This window comes from Aricia agestis, chromosome 17, assembly GCF_905147365.1.
Source record: "Aricia agestis chromosome 17, ilAriAges1.1, whole genome shotgun sequence".
Taxonomy (NCBI): Eukaryota; Metazoa; Arthropoda; class Insecta; order Lepidoptera; family Lycaenidae; genus Aricia; species Aricia agestis.
The window spans coordinates 5273349-5290684 of NC_056422.1; the positions used below are offsets into that span (position 1 = coordinate 5273349).

At 34.1% G+C, this 17336-nt stretch overlaps 1 protein-coding gene across 2 annotated transcripts; it reads left to right on the forward strand.

The window, feature by feature from the left end:
- Positions 1 to 11365: 11365 nt before the first annotated feature.
- On the forward strand, positions 11366 to 13804 carry LOC121735409 (protein odd-skipped). Of its 2 annotated transcripts, none has more exons than XM_042126236.1 (3): positions 11366 to 11560; positions 11962 to 12511; positions 12947 to 13804. In XM_042126236.1, the coding sequence occupies exons 1-3, from the start codon at positions 11461 to 11463 to the stop codon at positions 13329 to 13331; spliced, it is 1035 nt and encodes a 344-aa protein (XP_041982170.1). In that variant the 5' UTR covers positions 11366 to 11460; the 3' UTR covers positions 13332 to 13804. The 2 variants fall into 2 exon arrangements, with proteins under 2 accessions (XP_041982170.1, XP_041982169.1); XM_042126235.1 differs by having other exon boundaries at positions 11367 to 11560; positions 11962 to 12514; positions 12950 to 13802.
- The last annotated feature ends 3532 nt before the right edge of the window (positions 13805 to 17336 follow it).

A 17336-nucleotide genomic window follows, 5' to 3' on the forward strand; every position in this document is an offset into this window, starting at 1 on the left:
TAATATTATAGATTCGACTTTGAGCATTCCATAGCAAGTTACTTCACTGTCGTATCTTTGATGTTACATGTTGTATCAAGATATTACACATTGTATCATTACAAAGTTCTTCTCCCTCACTGATGTAATGCTCGACTCTGTACGTTACAGTGTGTCGAAAGTTACGACGGACTCCTACGGAGCGTATTACCATTTACCACATATAGCCCCAAATTAAGAGCGAAGCCACATTACCATCGCCTCGCTCTTAGAGAGTTACTTCTTTTTCAGCTAAAACAATCAAGTATTACACAACAGTATCATCTGTGTGCCATCACGAGCTAATCTGATACGAGTGAAGTGGCCAGAGCCGCCGATTACAGACCATTACGGTACAACGCCGACACATTAGCACAAAATGGCAGAAGGCATAGGCTGAAGCGGTAATACTTTCCTCATCCATCCCTCCATCCATGTTCTATGAATATGGACGGAGAAATTTACAATTTTTTGCGCATTCGTGCATTGTGTTGTTTATCGGGTTTATGTTTGTTAGTCAGATAGGTTATTTGAAAGTAATACCACAGAATAGATAATAGTACAATAAATAATAATAATAATACTCCCCACACCGGTTTCGGTGACGGTGGCCGGTTTCATTGAAACCAGGAGTAATTTTATAGTGCCCAAGTGTGTGCGCAGTACACAAGAGCACTCTCTATTCCTTTTACTCTCATAACCCAGTGGGACGGAAGACCGACACGACTGGCGAGAGATCAGGCGCAGGACCGACTTTTTACATGCCCATCCGACGCATGGATCATCTTACTTGTCAGACAATCAGGTGATCAGCCTGCATTGTCCTAACCAAACTTGGAAATAACATGTTTCCAACGCGGGATTCGAACCCACGACCTCCGGAGTCGAGAGCGACGCTCTAACCACTAGACCACGGAGGCGTTATATAATGTACAAGTAGTAATACTGAGTGCGTATTAGGTACTATCAGAGAAGTTGATTCCTATCGTATCCTAGCGTACTATCAAAAAAGATGGGGGACCTACGTAGCTTGGTCGCGTTACGTGAAACCCAGCTGAGAGCCTACAGATATACGTCTTTCCTAATTCATCAATTTTTGAGACGGGGTATATATATTTTTTTTTGTTATAAAGCAACAATTTTATGCCTATAATACCTGCACCTAGTTTTCCTACCGTCTAGTATTTTTTTTACCTTACCTCATTAAAAAGCAGAAACAATGATTTTAACAATAGACATTGCGCATTTTTTTAACTGCGCTAAAAGCTATTTGTCGGCGCATCAAAGTAGTTCAATTTGAATATTTGCTTCTAAAAGTGATTTTGCATAGGCGCCATAGATAATAAACAGAGTGCATAATCTTTTGTCTGCTGGCCGGATGCGAAGCAATTTTTATGGACGGTTGAGCTAAAACTAACTACTGAAATTTTATGAATGAGCCAGGTAAAAAGTAACACCAGATTAACATAATTTCGTCAATTTTAACACCGCTCTTCACTAAACTAAAATTTAAAAGGTAAATATAGATTATTATTATAGGTATGGGATAGGAAGGTGTATCGGTCTGTTTCCTCTCTACATTCAAACCACTGGACCGACTTGGGAGATGTGATTGGGTATTGAAATTCTCTGAGTTTCGTGAATGGAAATAGTTTATTAATTTTTGTTATCTATTGTCAAAGAACAATGGCCAAATCGTACCAGGTGGGCGGTGGCGTCCCGATATGCCATTAGTAGCAAAAATTCCCTAATATTTTAAGGCATCGAAAATCATTAGAAATGTGTCTATAAATAGCCACAAAAAAAGATCAATATATTTTAGTTTCGTTATGTTCTGACAGCCGGCGATCATTCGCATTCGTTCTATTATTTGGGTAATACTCTAGGAAAAATTGAAATAATTAGAAACGAGATCGCCGAATATACACTTGTAGGCCACACCGCAGTCGGGAAAAAGGTAGTTCTTAAGTCTAACCTCAAAATAATTGTAAACGTTATTAATTATTATACAAAAACGTGGCTATTTAGACATAATTCTCAAACGGAATTATGTTTAGAGCATAAGAACAACAAAATCTAACTATAGTTTATTTTGGGACATCAAAAATAAAAGTCGAGTCCAGCTCCTATACAAATTTGGCCATGATTCTTTATCGATATGCCATTAGTAGCAAAAATTCCCTAATATTTTAAGGCATCGAAAATCATTAGAAATGTGTCTATAAATAGCCACAAAAAAAGATCAATATATTTTAGTTTCGTTATGTTCTGACAGCCGGCGATCATTCGCATTCGTTCTATTATTTGGGTAATACTCTAGGAAAAATTGAAATAATTAGAAACGAGATCGCTGAATATACACTTGTAGGCCACACCGCAGTCGGGAAAAAGGTAGTTCTTAAGTCTAACCTCAAAATAATTGTAAACGTTATTAATTATTATAAAAAAACGTGGCTATTTAGACATAATTCTCAAACGGAATTATGTTTAGAGCATAAGAACAACAAAATCTAACTATAGTTTATTTTGGGACATCAAAAATAAAAGTCGAGTCCAGCTCCTATACAAATTTGGCCATGATTCTTTACGATTAAAATACCGCCAAAATAAATTCCTGGGTGACGCTCACAAAGGTGTTTTATTATAAACTAGGTGATGCCCGCAACTTCGTTGCGCCAAAACTCGTTTATCGCGCGGGAACCGTACATTTTTCCGGGGTAAAAAATATGTGTCCTTTCCCGGGACTCAAAGAATCTACATACCAAATTTCAGAAAAGCGGTTCAGCAGTTTGAGCGTGAAGAGGTAACAGACAGATAGACAGACAGACACACTTTCGCATTTTTGATAATATTAGTATATGGATAATAGTTTAAAAAATCGCTTTTTTATTTTACGTAATTATTGCATTGTCATTAGCTCCTAATAGGTATGCAAAGTTTCGAATTAATTAGACTACTGGATATAGGTTAAAATCGTGCTCAATGATTCCGTTACATACATACAGCCCAAGCTAATAAAGACGCTTGTTAAAATCGCTTCCCGCTTACCACTTACACCGGAAAATGCTCAGATAATGTCACAATAGAGTTTCCATGCAATTTTATTGGTGTCTTTACATGATAATGCCATAACCATTGGCATAGATATGTCGGAAATCCTTTCAGCAGTATCTATATCATGATATTCAACGGGAGTCACTGATAAGGATTAACTTTTGAATAATTTAAATATTGATAGCGCTTGGCTTTAGATTATCTGTGCAGTAAATAGTACAGGCTACTATGTTTTTATCGATTGTTAATACTATAAAACAATAAGGGAAGTAAGTGCTATTTAACCTATCTTGTTATTAAGGAACGTTTATTTTTTAACTAAATACCTACACAGTAAAAAATAATCGCTAAGAAATAATTTAAGTTTATTTAACTAATACTTACGAATACAGTGTTAAACAATGGTCAATAATACTATTAATAATAGCGTTATTGATATATTTATTAATAAAACAATAAAGTGAGCAATAATCTGACACTAATCGTGGACACTTGGCAAGCCCTTAACAATTTACAATGTTGAATTCTAGAAAAGTGTCAAGCAAATTATATTGACTATCACAATCATTATTATATAAGTATTTTTGATCTGTATATCAGTGTATATCACAAAAATTTTACTGTTTTAGTCCATACTAATATTATAAATACGAAAGTAAGTCTCCTTGTCTGTTTGTCTATCTGTGATCCCTTCAGGCCCAAACCGTTGAACCGCTGTGTGGAGATATTTTTAAGTCACTGGCAAGGACATAGGGTACTTTTTATTCCCAAAAAATCTACGGTTTCGATCGAATTTTAGAGTACAGGAGTTTCGGGCGTCATCTAGAATTGCAATAAAAATACAGCTTTGTCATGCTTTGTTTTTTGTTCGAGCCAATTCATGTTCTATCAAATTGCAAAATCGAATTTTTATCGTGAAAGAAACGTATTATTTGTTTAACGTAGGTACGGCCGGGTACAATTTTAGCGTTTTGTCCACTGGTCTACCAACATTGAATGCGTAACCTCAGACCAAATAAAAAGTCTCACTTTTTATTTGGTCTGAGTGCGTAACGTTAAAAGCAGTTCGGCATTTTCGCTGCAGTTTCTACCAAAATCCGTTTTGAGTAGGTTTACTAATAAGGAAATAAATTAATAAAATAGTTATATACATATTATGTACATATTTAGGTAATGGAAACAAATTAATGACATCTAACAGTAAGTAATTTTATTATTCTTGAAGTGCTGAAATTATCGAAATTTCAATTATGAGTTATGACAAACCGAAATTATCAATTGTTTTCATTATAACCATTAGGCAATTAATGTGACAAATGAATTTTTGATTTATTCGCGCGTCGGCGTCATCAAAGGGATCGATAATGGCGGCTACCGTCGGCGCGTCTGATGCGATAGCGGCGCTTTGAACTTATCGCTTATCGCTACCTGTGTATTGTTCGTTGTGTCATCAAAATCGATTTAGCCTTGACGTTTTCCTCGAATGTAGACTGCAATTCATTCACAATATTTTATTTCACATTACAAATTATTACTCGCTTAATACCACAAAATAATGTCACTCTTTTTATCGTCTTGTCACTCTTATTATTGAGTGATGCATTAAAAATCGACGCGTGCGCAGAAATCACCCAACATCCACATGATTATCATGACGACTGCAATATAAATGGGAAGGATTAGAATTTAGAAATGAAATGACTGATTTTAAGGACAAAATTACAGATTTTGTTCGTCAACGACCAACGTAACACTTTGCCTGTTGATATTAATCGAGTGGTTTAAAACGGCCACATTGAACCAGTGTCGCAACTCACAAGACACAAAATGCTGGTCTAGTTCAAAAGACGATTTACTGACAGACGTACTAAACAAAATTTTCGGCATGTCAAAGCACACGGTGGCACAGTGCTAGTAATAAGAGAAGCTTGTTCATTGTTTACTTATATTGCGTCTGTCGACTGTCGGCCTCTTCAAAGTACAAAGTACAAACACTACCTGGGACTGTTTTGGAGAACTTGAGTCCAAATTGTATGAATCATTGAGTCTAGACCGTAGAGTCTACGTCGCGGTAACTCGACTTAGGGTGAAGCCAAACGAGCGTAATTTGTGAGTTGTGAGTCGCAGAATTTCGGCTGGCAGAAATTCTGCTGCATTTAGTTTCATACAAAAGTCCTGTTTGATTCACACGAGCGTAATTTTGTGAGTCATGATTTGTATATGTCGTAGGATGATTTGATAAATCCGTGTTTTCGCGAAATCCCTAGAATTTTCGCGAAAATTCTAGGGATTTCGCGAAAACACGGATTTATCAAATCATCCTACGACATATATAAAAATATTATATTTACGCGGCAGAAATTCTACGACTCACGACTCACAAAATTACGCTCGTTTAGCTTCACCCTAACATAGTGAGTCGTAGTTTCGTTGCACATTACATTTTATACATCCATGTAAGACATAGTTTGACAGGTTTATGGTTCGCAAAACTATGGATTTATCAGCTACTAGAGTAGACTAATAATAATCTTCAAGAGTAAACAGATTTCGGTATGTAACCACGCACATACGCACTCACAATGAAACTTGGCATTACTTATGGAAGGTTTTACTTTGGAAGCTGATATCATGAGTATAATAAACAAAAATAGGAAATTAATATCGTGGAAAGGAATGTTCGAATGCTGATGATTATTGGTGTATTTTTATTATGTTTTTGTAGCTTTCAAATTATTATGAGTTATAAAGCTCTAAAATGCGGTAAATTACGGCATCTTTGTACCGCCATCACGTTTGGAACTAGGAAGTATTTTTCGGCCGTTACTTCAATGAACATCTGAGCTTCTATAAGGAATCTATCAAAATCTATGGAATTGACATGACATGATTGAAATGTCAACTTCATAATTCATTTTATCGAACGCTTACGTTAATTCCATACGTTTTTATTCGGCGATTCTATAAAGAAGCGCTGAAGAAAACGTGTTGGCTTGGGGCTCTGTATCTAGAAATTTCTGTGCTCATAATATGTAACGTAATATAAAGATAATATTATAAGCCATAAGGTATGTTTAGTAAACAGATAATTCACGTATGCGGTATATATGCCTGATACGTGTTTATGATGCTACCATAAAAGAAAATACTTAACAGCTACTTTTTATTTATTATAATATTAATAATTTTAAATATGTTTTTTATATTAATATTTAAGTACCTAATACTTTTGACTACTCTTCTAAGAATGTGAACAAAATATTAAAGGCCGACCGAATTCCGAAATGAGTATGCTAGTTCCTTGATTGCGCAATTATAATATTGTAGTTATATGTTTAATATTATAGACCGTATTGGGTAACATGGTATAATATAGCCTCTCAAAATGACAAGGTATTTTTGTTTTAAACAAAGTTAATTGAAACAGGACTGAGGTACTACAAAACTATGCACACAATAGATTTTGTACTAGCCGATAAGCCGACTTATCCCAAAATATTGGTAAAAAGTGAAAATATATTGTGTTTCCTTTATTGAGCATTGTTCAAAAACTTGCAAAAAATTATCGCCATTGTAAAGCATTTTGTTTACACGAGTCACTTTTGGCAAATAAAATTGCACATTGCAGGTATATTTTGCGTAAAAGATGCAAAAATAAAGAGTTTGAGTTCTGTTTTATCGTATTCATAAAATGCAGATTAGGGGCTTTCAATATTTAGCAGGTTAGGTCAAATCAGTGTTTATTCGCGATTGCTGGGCTTAAGCCTTGACATAACCTGACAAAATTATGTTGGTTCGACATTTCCTATGAATTTATTTCTATAGTGGTAACTAAATGATAATTTAGATAGGATTTTACATTTTCATATAACTTACAGGTAACTAGGAAACCAACAACCAGCCTGAAAAACTTTTATATTTATAATATAAAAGTTTGTCAGTCTGTGTGTGGATATCAAAATATTATATACTTTTTAAACTTTCGCGTTGCATTATAATTAAACTTTTTAATCGGGACTTGAGTCCCCTCGTGACCACGGCCGTTGCAACACGGCCGAAACGTCGAGAAAAAGTATGTACTCGTAGTAGCATTACTACTTAAATAAGCCGCGTTAAGTCCCGATTAAAAAGTTTAATTATATACTTATAATATAATACGGTTCCATTTAGTTTTTACTTATTAGGAAGCCAATTCGATGGATAACCAAACAAAATTAAGAGGAACAAGGTTAAAAAAACACCGTAATTAAACGTTCATTACCACGTCAATATGGGAATTTCGGTTATAATCACAATCTCATTTTAGTACAGTCATACACATATTGCACATAGGTATGTCTGTGACATAGATCAAGATAGATGATACCGCATGTGTATGCACTTACGTGCCATATCGCGTTCCCAAACGATGAGTAATGCTCGTCTTTCGAACGTCTGTTCTTTAGTCTGCTGTCGGAATCGGAAGTTAATCGGAATTTTAAAAATATCTAAATACCTTATTACCTAATTTTGCCGTATTGAACTGTAGAAATTCGAATAGAAACGTTGTCCTAGATAATGGACACGTTTCTTATCATTGGTACGTCACAGGAAGGAAAAAAGTGGCACGTTCGTTTTCGTACAAATGGAGGGACATGCGGCGGTCTTGATCCTTGTCTGTGATTGCAACCATACTCTTCTAATATTATAAATGCGAAAGTCTGTGTGTCTGTTACTTCTTCAGTGGCTTCGCTGAGCTAATTTTGATAAATGTGATATTATACTTTAAAGGGATCCAGGTATTCCTAAAGTATAGTAGGTATAGGAAGGACATAGGATTGAAACGGCAAAATGTACCGTTTCCGCGCACTTAACGAATTTTGACACAATATGAAGTTGCTGGCAATATTTAGCAATACGAAAATGATGCTCTAAGGAGTTTGTTTCACCACTTTCTGATAAGTGCCGCATAGGATCTGTCAGATACGTCATACTCTTTCTGTCAAATAAGATGTGGATAGTCTATCCGGTACTTAGGCTGCGTTTCCGCCAGAGCTGCGATGCGAGGAATGTGTTTTTGAGAACCAATAGAATCGCTGTGCTTAGCGAGGTCAGGCAAAGGAAGCGATTCTATTGGTTATCAAAAACTCAAACGCAGCTTTTAGTTCTGAGTTTGACGATACATCAAAACAGACTTATAAAACTGTTAAATTCTACCACAGTAACTCCTTTTACACGGCTTATATAGGTAGTTATGAAGTTACCGCTAGCGCTCCCGAGAAATCAATTATAAATATATATATGACTGTTTCGTGTTAATGATTTTAATATCTAGTGAACATACATTAAACGATAGTTAAAAGAAATAATATAATTTCAATCTTTTCGATTCGACTGTACTTTTTATCTGCAACGCATGAAATCCTTATACAAACGTGTTAATTCCCAACTTGTTTGAGGAAGGACTTATAAAAATTTTGAGTGAGATATAGTTTAATATAATTTTACTACTGGTAATTAAGTCAAGTCCTTCAATGTTAGTAATGCTATCATTATACTGACAAACTAGTTTGTTGTTTATGTAGATGATCATCATCATTATCGTTCTTAACACAATATAATGTAGTATGTAAAATAATGTATTTTACATCTATGATCTGGACAAGAATAAAATTCATACCAGTCTTTTCTAATTGCTTATACTTCACAGAAATATTAGTAACTACTATCATAATCATCCTTATTTTAAAAGTCAATTTAGGAGTTGAAGATAGAGCGTTCATACTTTATTTGTCATTAATTGATAAGACTTTTAAATTTTAATGTTGTAAATCCAATATAATCTTAAAAAACTACGAGGCACAAAATTTCATTCATATTCTTATATTCTGGTTCACCTCGGCTTGTTCCATAATTCATTTTACTTTTGGCAACTCTAGCATTCGAATATCGAACAACATATTCTGCAAACGACATCAAAATTGATACATCGCGAGGTATCGCAAAAGAAAATGCCGCATATGAATATTTCAAAGTGCCATATGAACATTATTTAACGTTGGTCAGTACAAACAGTCAGGTGAGCGAGCGGCCCCCTTTGTTGGATCAAAGGCACCGCCGCCTAACAAACCGACAATCATACTAACCTCCACAGCAAAACTAACTCTATTTGAGGGAGAGAAAGTTGAAAATGGAAGAGATGCAAGTGGAGATGTTATAGTTTTGTAACGCTGTATACCAAGTACCGACACCTTGTTTGAATGTGGATATGTTAAGCCTCGTTCATACAGATTTGGTGTACAGGAAACAAAAAACAGTCGCGTGCTAGTAAAAACAGCTGAAAGCACTAAGTGAGAATAACGCTGGTACATGCTGGTACTTATTACAAACGATAAAGGTTCTAAAGGTAAGCAAAAAATTATTTTCATTTTAGATTTACTGTGAACTACTTTTAGTGTCATCAACTGTTTTAAAATTCTAATTGCAAATAAAGCCATCGTGGAGGACGTTAATTTAACAAATTTTTATAAAATTAGTATTTGTAGCTATTATATAATATAACTACTGGTAAATCAACCAAGTTAGTTATAATTCCTCATGGATTTGAGATACCTAATTAAGAAAATTGACAAGTTACCTATTCCTAGCAGACTTTTTATGAATTGGATTTTCAAAGACTGTTTCCACATAGACACTTTTTACAATACCTAATTTAAAAATCGAATAAGTGTGATTACTCTTTTATTTACAACGTTTCTAATGACGGGTGTGAAAGTCTACGAATTAAGTAATTTTCGTCTATGAATGTACCGTGTAAAATAGGACGTAGATCATTAGCTAAAAGTGAAACCGCCGCATCGAAAACGGCAATGCTAGCAATGAAACATTTAAGTTTATTTATTTGAGGGCTACGTTTTGTAGCAACAATGACATACAATATACATAATATATACAATAACTCGTTATATTGGCCTCGCCACGCATTACATTATTTTATACTAAAACCTAATTTGGAGTTGACTACTTTCAATAATTATATGATAATGAAGTTCTACAAAATTACTGTTCAATAAAGTGTAAATTCTTGGCATTTAAATTAATAGATATCTAAGTTGCTAATGCTACATGCCTATTAGCTATGATTAGCTTACCTACTAAACTTTTTCTAATGAGATCAAAAGGAATTTAAACTAATTAGTTTTGTTGATCGTAACTTAACTTTTTAATAACATCTCTTGTTTTCTGTACCTGCCTAAGTTTACCATACTACCTACAATTCGTCTAGCCAGGTACTATAATGTGGGTCGTAAGTACTAACAAAAATATTTAATCCACGCTTAAGTTTATTCACGTGATGGCCCTAGTCTGCTATATGGTTTTTCCAACAAATATTATGACGAAGACAACAACATGGATCATTAAGCTAAAGTAGGTTTAGTTATAAGTTATAACTTTATTATTAAGACCTTGTAGGTGTAGGTAAGTTTATTTTGAATTTAATTCTATATAATAGTATACTTTGGTTGTCTTTAAGACAACCTTCTCTTCTTACTTCTTCTTACCAAATAGTCAATAATATATACCCTGTCCTATTATATAAAAAGGAACTTTAAAATATAATTATCTTTTATTTTTTTACTTTTAAAGTAACATATTATGTTGTACGAATAATTATAATCTGTCGAACTAAATTTTTTAAACGTCATCAGTATCGAATGGTGGTTTTTTCGCCTCGTATTTCTACTCACAACGTTTTTACAAAATAATTAATTTACTTATTAATAATGACATTATTATTATCAAGTACATACAATAAATACTCTTTTATTACAATATTATATGTAGTATTTATGTACTTATAATAATATCTCAGTGTTTCAAAATGTGATTGTATTCTTATAACAGTTTTAGTACCTACTGCATTGTTTAATGAATAATAGTTATTTCAAAATATTTAAATAACAGTTTAAATGGCTAAACAACATTAATTAAATTGTGATTGTATTCATAAATCGGTAGAACTTTCTAGTTCCTAGCAGTTATCGATACTTGTAAAACATTGTATACAAATTCACAATTCAACAAAAACTACAAAGCAATCGCTGAATCCAAAATGCGCAATAAAAACCTTAATTCGACAAAGTCCCTAAACATACAACGGACGTCAATAATGGAACCGTGTCGCAGATTAGATCGATCGAAGGCAGTGCCCAGTAAGCTCCGCCTATGGGCGCGGTGCTGCCAGGGAAGCCGAGTGGAAGCGGCTTCTTTGAACACCCCCCTCCCTCCAACACAACGACACCGAGCTCCGACGCACACAACCTCATAACACTCTGCGCGCTCTCGCAAGCCGGTTGTGTCAACCGGTTTCGTGAAGTGATTAGTGATTGTGCTTGTGATTTGTTTTCAATGGATTGTGTCGAAATGGAAGATAAGCCGTACAGCGTTGACAGCTCGGACGATATCAACGTAGAAGAGGAAGAAGACGAATGCATAGAAGATAATCATAGTGAGTATTGTTACTTTACGGCACTCCACGCACTTCACTGATTTCTGTTTTGTTTATTTTATTTTAAAATATTATTTTAAAAGGTTATTTTAGTAAAGTATATAGTAGTTAAAAATAATTCGTGAATTTTATGTACTTTGTTGTGTTTAATAATATGAAACGTTTATTGATCGTTTTAAATTGCTGTACTTAATATATATTGTAACTTTTTAACGTTAATTTCATATTTAATCAATAATAACGTTCTTAGTATTTAGTTATTTGAAGATAATATAATATTAAAATTGATTTAATTTAATTAATTTATTCAAATCAATGAAACATTTACTTTTCATTTATTTTTCTTTAAAATAAAATTGTTTTTAATTATCTGGTATTTATTTCGTTTTTCTTCTCTTCAGGTTATCCACCAGACTTCCCGATAGAGGCTTTAGTTAAATTAGAGAGACCATCACCGCCGATACCTACACCACCCCGCACGCCTCCCACAGACGATACACCACCAGCAGTGATAGTATCACGGCACCAGGCGGCCTGGTCACCACAGTATCCCCCCATGCCAGCAAGACAGATGCAGACATACGCCTACGACAAACAAACCCCGTACTACCCAATGTCGTACGTTCAGGCGCAAGTAGCGACGCTTCCCCCGTCGGCACCTTACCACGCGATGCTGGTAAACCAGTGGATAAGGAACGCTGCGTTGTACCATCACACACTCAGATACCCAGCGATGGCCCAAAGAATGCCGGGAAGGAACCCCCCGCCGATGCGTGCCCCCGGAGCCCCGGGAACGAGGCCAAAGAAGCAGTTCATCTGCAAATACTGCAATCGTCAGTTCACCAAATCCTACAACCTGCTCATCCACGAAAGAACACACACCGATGAAAGGCCCTACTCCTGTGACATCTGCGGAAAAGCTTTCAGGAGACAAGACCACCTTAGAGATCATCGGTAAGGATCAAATCATTTTTATACAAAACCATACATTTAGCAGTCAATTTATCGTTGTACGACTAATTACAAATATAGTTATTAGGAAACTATAAAATGCAGAATGCTATAATGATAGTTAATGATGATATTCACTATAAATATGTTGTTTCACAAGAATTTTTTATGTGTGAAGTTATGTTAGCTAGTGCCAACGAATTAATTAGTAATGTGTGTTAAAACTTAAAATCAACATTTTGGTCGCGGCCGAGCGCACGCGCTGTGCCGTAACCGGTTTTAATATCGATATCTGTCTTGCTTCGCCGTCAGACAAATTATATGTTGCTGTCTTTTTTTAGAGACGCCTTTTATAAATTTGTGTTAGAGCCACAATTACCAACAAAATTGGCCTACATTTGAATGCTTAAACTTATTTGTTTTTTGTTTTGTTTCCAGGTACATCCACTCGAAGGAAAAGCCGTTTAAGTGTACCGAATGCGGCAAAGGTTTCTGCCAATCGAGAACTTTGGCGGTGCACAAAATTCTGCACATGGAAGAATCTCCCCATAAATGCCCCGTTTGCAACAAGAGCTTCAACCAAAGATCGAATCTGAAGACGCATCTACTGACCCACAGTGACGCGAACAAACATCATCTTGAGCATCTAGAGGGCTGCCAAGAAGTTTCATCTACCAGCCAAGTCTCGGAGAGTCCTCTTCTAGATTTATCTCACAAACCACCATCACCATCAAACTTCCAAAATCAAATTCAACAGTCACCTGTTCAAGCGCCAAAAAAGACATTAGGATTTTCAATAGATGACATCATGAAACGATAATTTTAGTATTCAATCTGAATGTTTTATCGAGTTCTAGACATTTAATTTTGTTAAAATTAGGCCAAAGATTTTGTATTAGCATTTCATGTGTTCACAAACTAAAAACATCCAGTACCTAAGTAGTTTTAAATAGCATATCGGTTATTATTTATTTTGTAATTTGTAGGTTTTGCATTTTCATTAACTTCATTGAAATTCTTAAATATTATGTCTTCTGCCAATGATGATTCAAAATTTAGCTTTTCGAATAATAATTATTATAATTTGTTTTAAATTTTGCCTAGAACATACAATCCTTCGACGATCTTTCAACAAAAGACTGAAGTTATAGTTTTATTATTGTTATTGTTTTTAGGAGTTTATTTATTTGTGATATGTTTAGTTTATGGTCAACTACAGTTACCAAAAAGTATTACCTTATTTTAGTTTCCATCATCGCTATTCCGATGTACAAATAGTTGTAATTGTAATATAGATTCACTAAGTTAATCTTTAAAATAAATCACTATATTTTAATATCCTTGTTCCTTGATGTAAATAAAAATTAGATTAAAATTAGCGTATGAGGCTATTCATTAAAAAATAATATGATTGAACTTCCTTGTTTTATTCTGATCTTATCCTGGAAAATATTTTAAGTAATAATTAAAAAAGCTTATAAAATTTAATTATTTTAATATTTTAATATCATCAATATTATGACTCAATATTGAAGCTACTCTTAAGGTTTTTTTCTCATTCTCTAAAGTCTAAACAGTGACCATTTTGAAACGTATAATACTAATTCATTAAATTAGATCGCAGAATTCAAACTGTGACAAATCCTGTCCTTATCCTTATTACGTTCAGTCTAAAAAAAGCTTGTAAATAAGTATCTTGGTTACTCCTTTATTCAAAAACCACTTAGGGAAATTCAATGAAATAGTTGTTTAAAATCAGGATTCTATCCAAAATAGTAGCAGTTACATGGATTATACTTGGACGGGTATTCTTTTATTTACTATGTCATTACTCATTAGGTAGGTATGTGGCTAATTCTAAATCGCATTATAGTATGCATTTGTTTCGCTTTCATTGTGCAAAAAAACTATTTACCTGCTCATTAGAACCGGCTCAAAGTAAGATTAGCTACATTTGAACTATTGTGATTTAAGCGATTGTACCTACCTTTCTACTTTCCTATAGGCTTATGTGTGGTTCTACCTATTAGTCGTTCATCAATATGCGCATGCGTGCTATACCTTCGTGTAAACAAATCTACTTTCTAATAACGGTTTGCTACGAAAAAATATACAACAGCTAGATTATAGAAAATTACCTTTCTTATAACACTTTGCTTTAGGTAATTTGGGAATTGAGGTGTTATTTTGGTAACTTAATCTTACTGACTTTACGTATGAACTGGTTTGGTTCAAATAGGCTTAGGCTTAAATATATGATGTAGTTAGTAAATCTAATCTTCAGACCCCATGTAGTAGGCACAAATTTTGTGTAGGGTCTGGAATATCTGTCACATGAAATAGAAAAATTGCATGAATAGGATGCGTTAAAATTATTATGTGACATGTGATTTTTAATAGATTTAGGCTTTATTACAAGAAAATCAATAGATCAAATGAAATCTGATGGGCTATGAAATTATATTCATGACTGATGTTCGTGGTAATTTACCAAACTTAATGAGTATCATCACGGAATTACTGCTAATAGAGCATCATATTACATTCGGAAAAGTTGGCTAAGACAATTAACGAACAAGTAGACGATTTACATTCTGCTATATAAGTGAAATATTTTATTGATTAACTCGCAATAATTAAGTAGCTACGTAGCGCCACCTAGTTCGTTACGCAGGAAGTTTTGTATGTCCTCGTGTCACAGCGCGATGTCGCTACTGGTCACTATATTGGAACATTGAAAATAATATTTCACAGTACAGTAAATAAATAATTACACTGTTATAAGTAGGTACAGTGTATCACTTACATAATAATGACAATAATTATAGTAAAATGGGTTTTAAACGTTTTTAAAAAATTTAAGAAAAAGTCAAATTATAAATTGCAAAAGAGTTAAGTATCTAAATACAATGTTCTAAATTTTTGCAAGCAATTATAATCAATCTGTAAAAAAAATATGAGATGTCGAAGAGAAAAGGAACAAATGCAATGAAAAAAATACAATTTGGAGAGAACATTCAAAATCACTGTGAATAAAATACGATATATTTTTCAGTAATCACACAAAATCCTAAACGTTCACAGATTAGAGTCCACTTACCGAAGCATCCAAATCTCTCCAATTAATTTGCACTAGTTAACGATCTAGAACGTTTCGGAACTTTCTAGAAGCATGATTGATGTCTGAATGGTACAGCTTGGCGGCTCGCAATTTGGCTGTCAATGGAAATTGCACAAACCCTCGATTGAGGCCTAATCGCTGACGAAATCACGGGTAAACCCTTTCCCATGACTATTCCGAAACGAAACGATTAAATTGTTTTGTTCCAATTAAAAGTAATTCTCAAATTCGAGCGAAATTCCTCCATTTGGCGCCATATTTCAAATAATTTCATCTGTCTTGCGTTCCTGACTGATGTTACTTTGATTTATTGATAAATTTGACTCGTGTATCGATTTAATGGTTATAAATAGTCGGTAGCGAGGTATATAGGGCTAATCTGAATTTCTAAGTAGATGGTGATCATATTTTATCTGTCTACACGGATGGAACGAAATAATCAATTAGGTCTATTAGTAACGGTATGTAAAGAATGACCAAATACGAAGAGTATAAAAAATGTTACGTTATTATTTCTGCAGTTCTGTCTGATAACTGATAAGTCATAAGTGATAACTTAAAATTCTGTAAGTGTGTCTATAAAAATTACAACATCTTAAATCATGCATCATAGTAATAAAATAGAATGTCAGATTGTCAATAGAATAGCTACATCACGAGTAGAGATAGAATTTGGAAAACTTATTATTTCCATATCAAATAATATTTAGGTCTTCACTATTTTTTGTAACGGATCTGTATGATTTATGTTACTCGCTCTAATGTCATTAGTGTTTTTGTACAATGGTATAAACAATAGAATAATGAAGATTGCTGCCCCGGGGCCCCACGTAACGATCACCTGAAGTAGCCCTAGGTTTGGGGCATTATTCTGGGGGCATCGAGGCATTATTTTAGATTTACAGCCTTCGGTAATTGCGGCTGATGCCGACATTTATACAAGATTGATGTCGTTTTAGGATGTTTTGAGAGTTTTAAAGTTTTTTTGGATGAACAGGGACCTATATTTATGTTTTTAATCGTCTGAATTAAAAGGATATTAATGAAATCTTGTGAGTTGTGTGTAGTATTTTATTTACTCCATGCAGTTGGTTTGTTTTAACGTACTTGGCTTAGTTTTCATAATATACTTGGTATTAGTGGAATGTTTCTTTTGTGTCTCGACCTAAGCTACTAATTGTTGAGTCACTTAAAATCATCGGGTTTGCATAACGATATTTGGTTTTGTCTGATCTAAGTGCTTTACTGTTAATGTTCTAATACTTCACTATTCTAATATTATGTTTCCAAAAACTCCTGTAAGGCACTTTAGTATCTAATTGATTGGCTGTAACAACAATAGCTTAGTAATTGTTGAATAGGATTAAATAGACCATCTCTAAAACTAATCCATATTTAGAATTTAATGAACAATCATGATTTGTCCAAAAAAAAAAGAAGTTGTGCCACGGATACTTTACGTTTAAGCCTCTTAATATATTTCAATGAAGGTATGTAGTAATACCTATTAAGGTTTGCTTGGCGTTACACGAAAAGACATAGAAAACAAGATTTAAAATGAGGTCAACATTTAGTGTTAGGGTTGATTCAGACCGCAACGCGACGCGTAGGTAGATGCATTTCTAAATGTATATGGATTTGACAGATTTCAATTGCGCGAGGCGACATACCAATCTGTCAATTCAGTACAAATTTAGAAATGCA

What these genes read in the sequence shown, in the direction of transcription:
- LOC121735409 (XM_042126236.1), top strand. Translation starts at nt 11,461, where the DNA reads ATGGATTGTGTCGAAATGGAAGATAAGCCGTACAGCGTTGACAGCTCG. An exon ending in ATGCATAGAAGATAATCATA is followed by an intron (nt 11,561 to 11,961) that starts GTGAGTATTGTT and finishes TCTTCTCTTCAG; the next exon opens with GTTATCCACCAGACTTCCCG. An exon ending in CAAGACCACCTTAGAGATCA is followed by an intron (nt 12,512 to 12,946) that starts TCGGTAAGGATC and finishes TTGTTTTGTTTC; the next exon opens with CAGGTACATCCACTCGAAGG.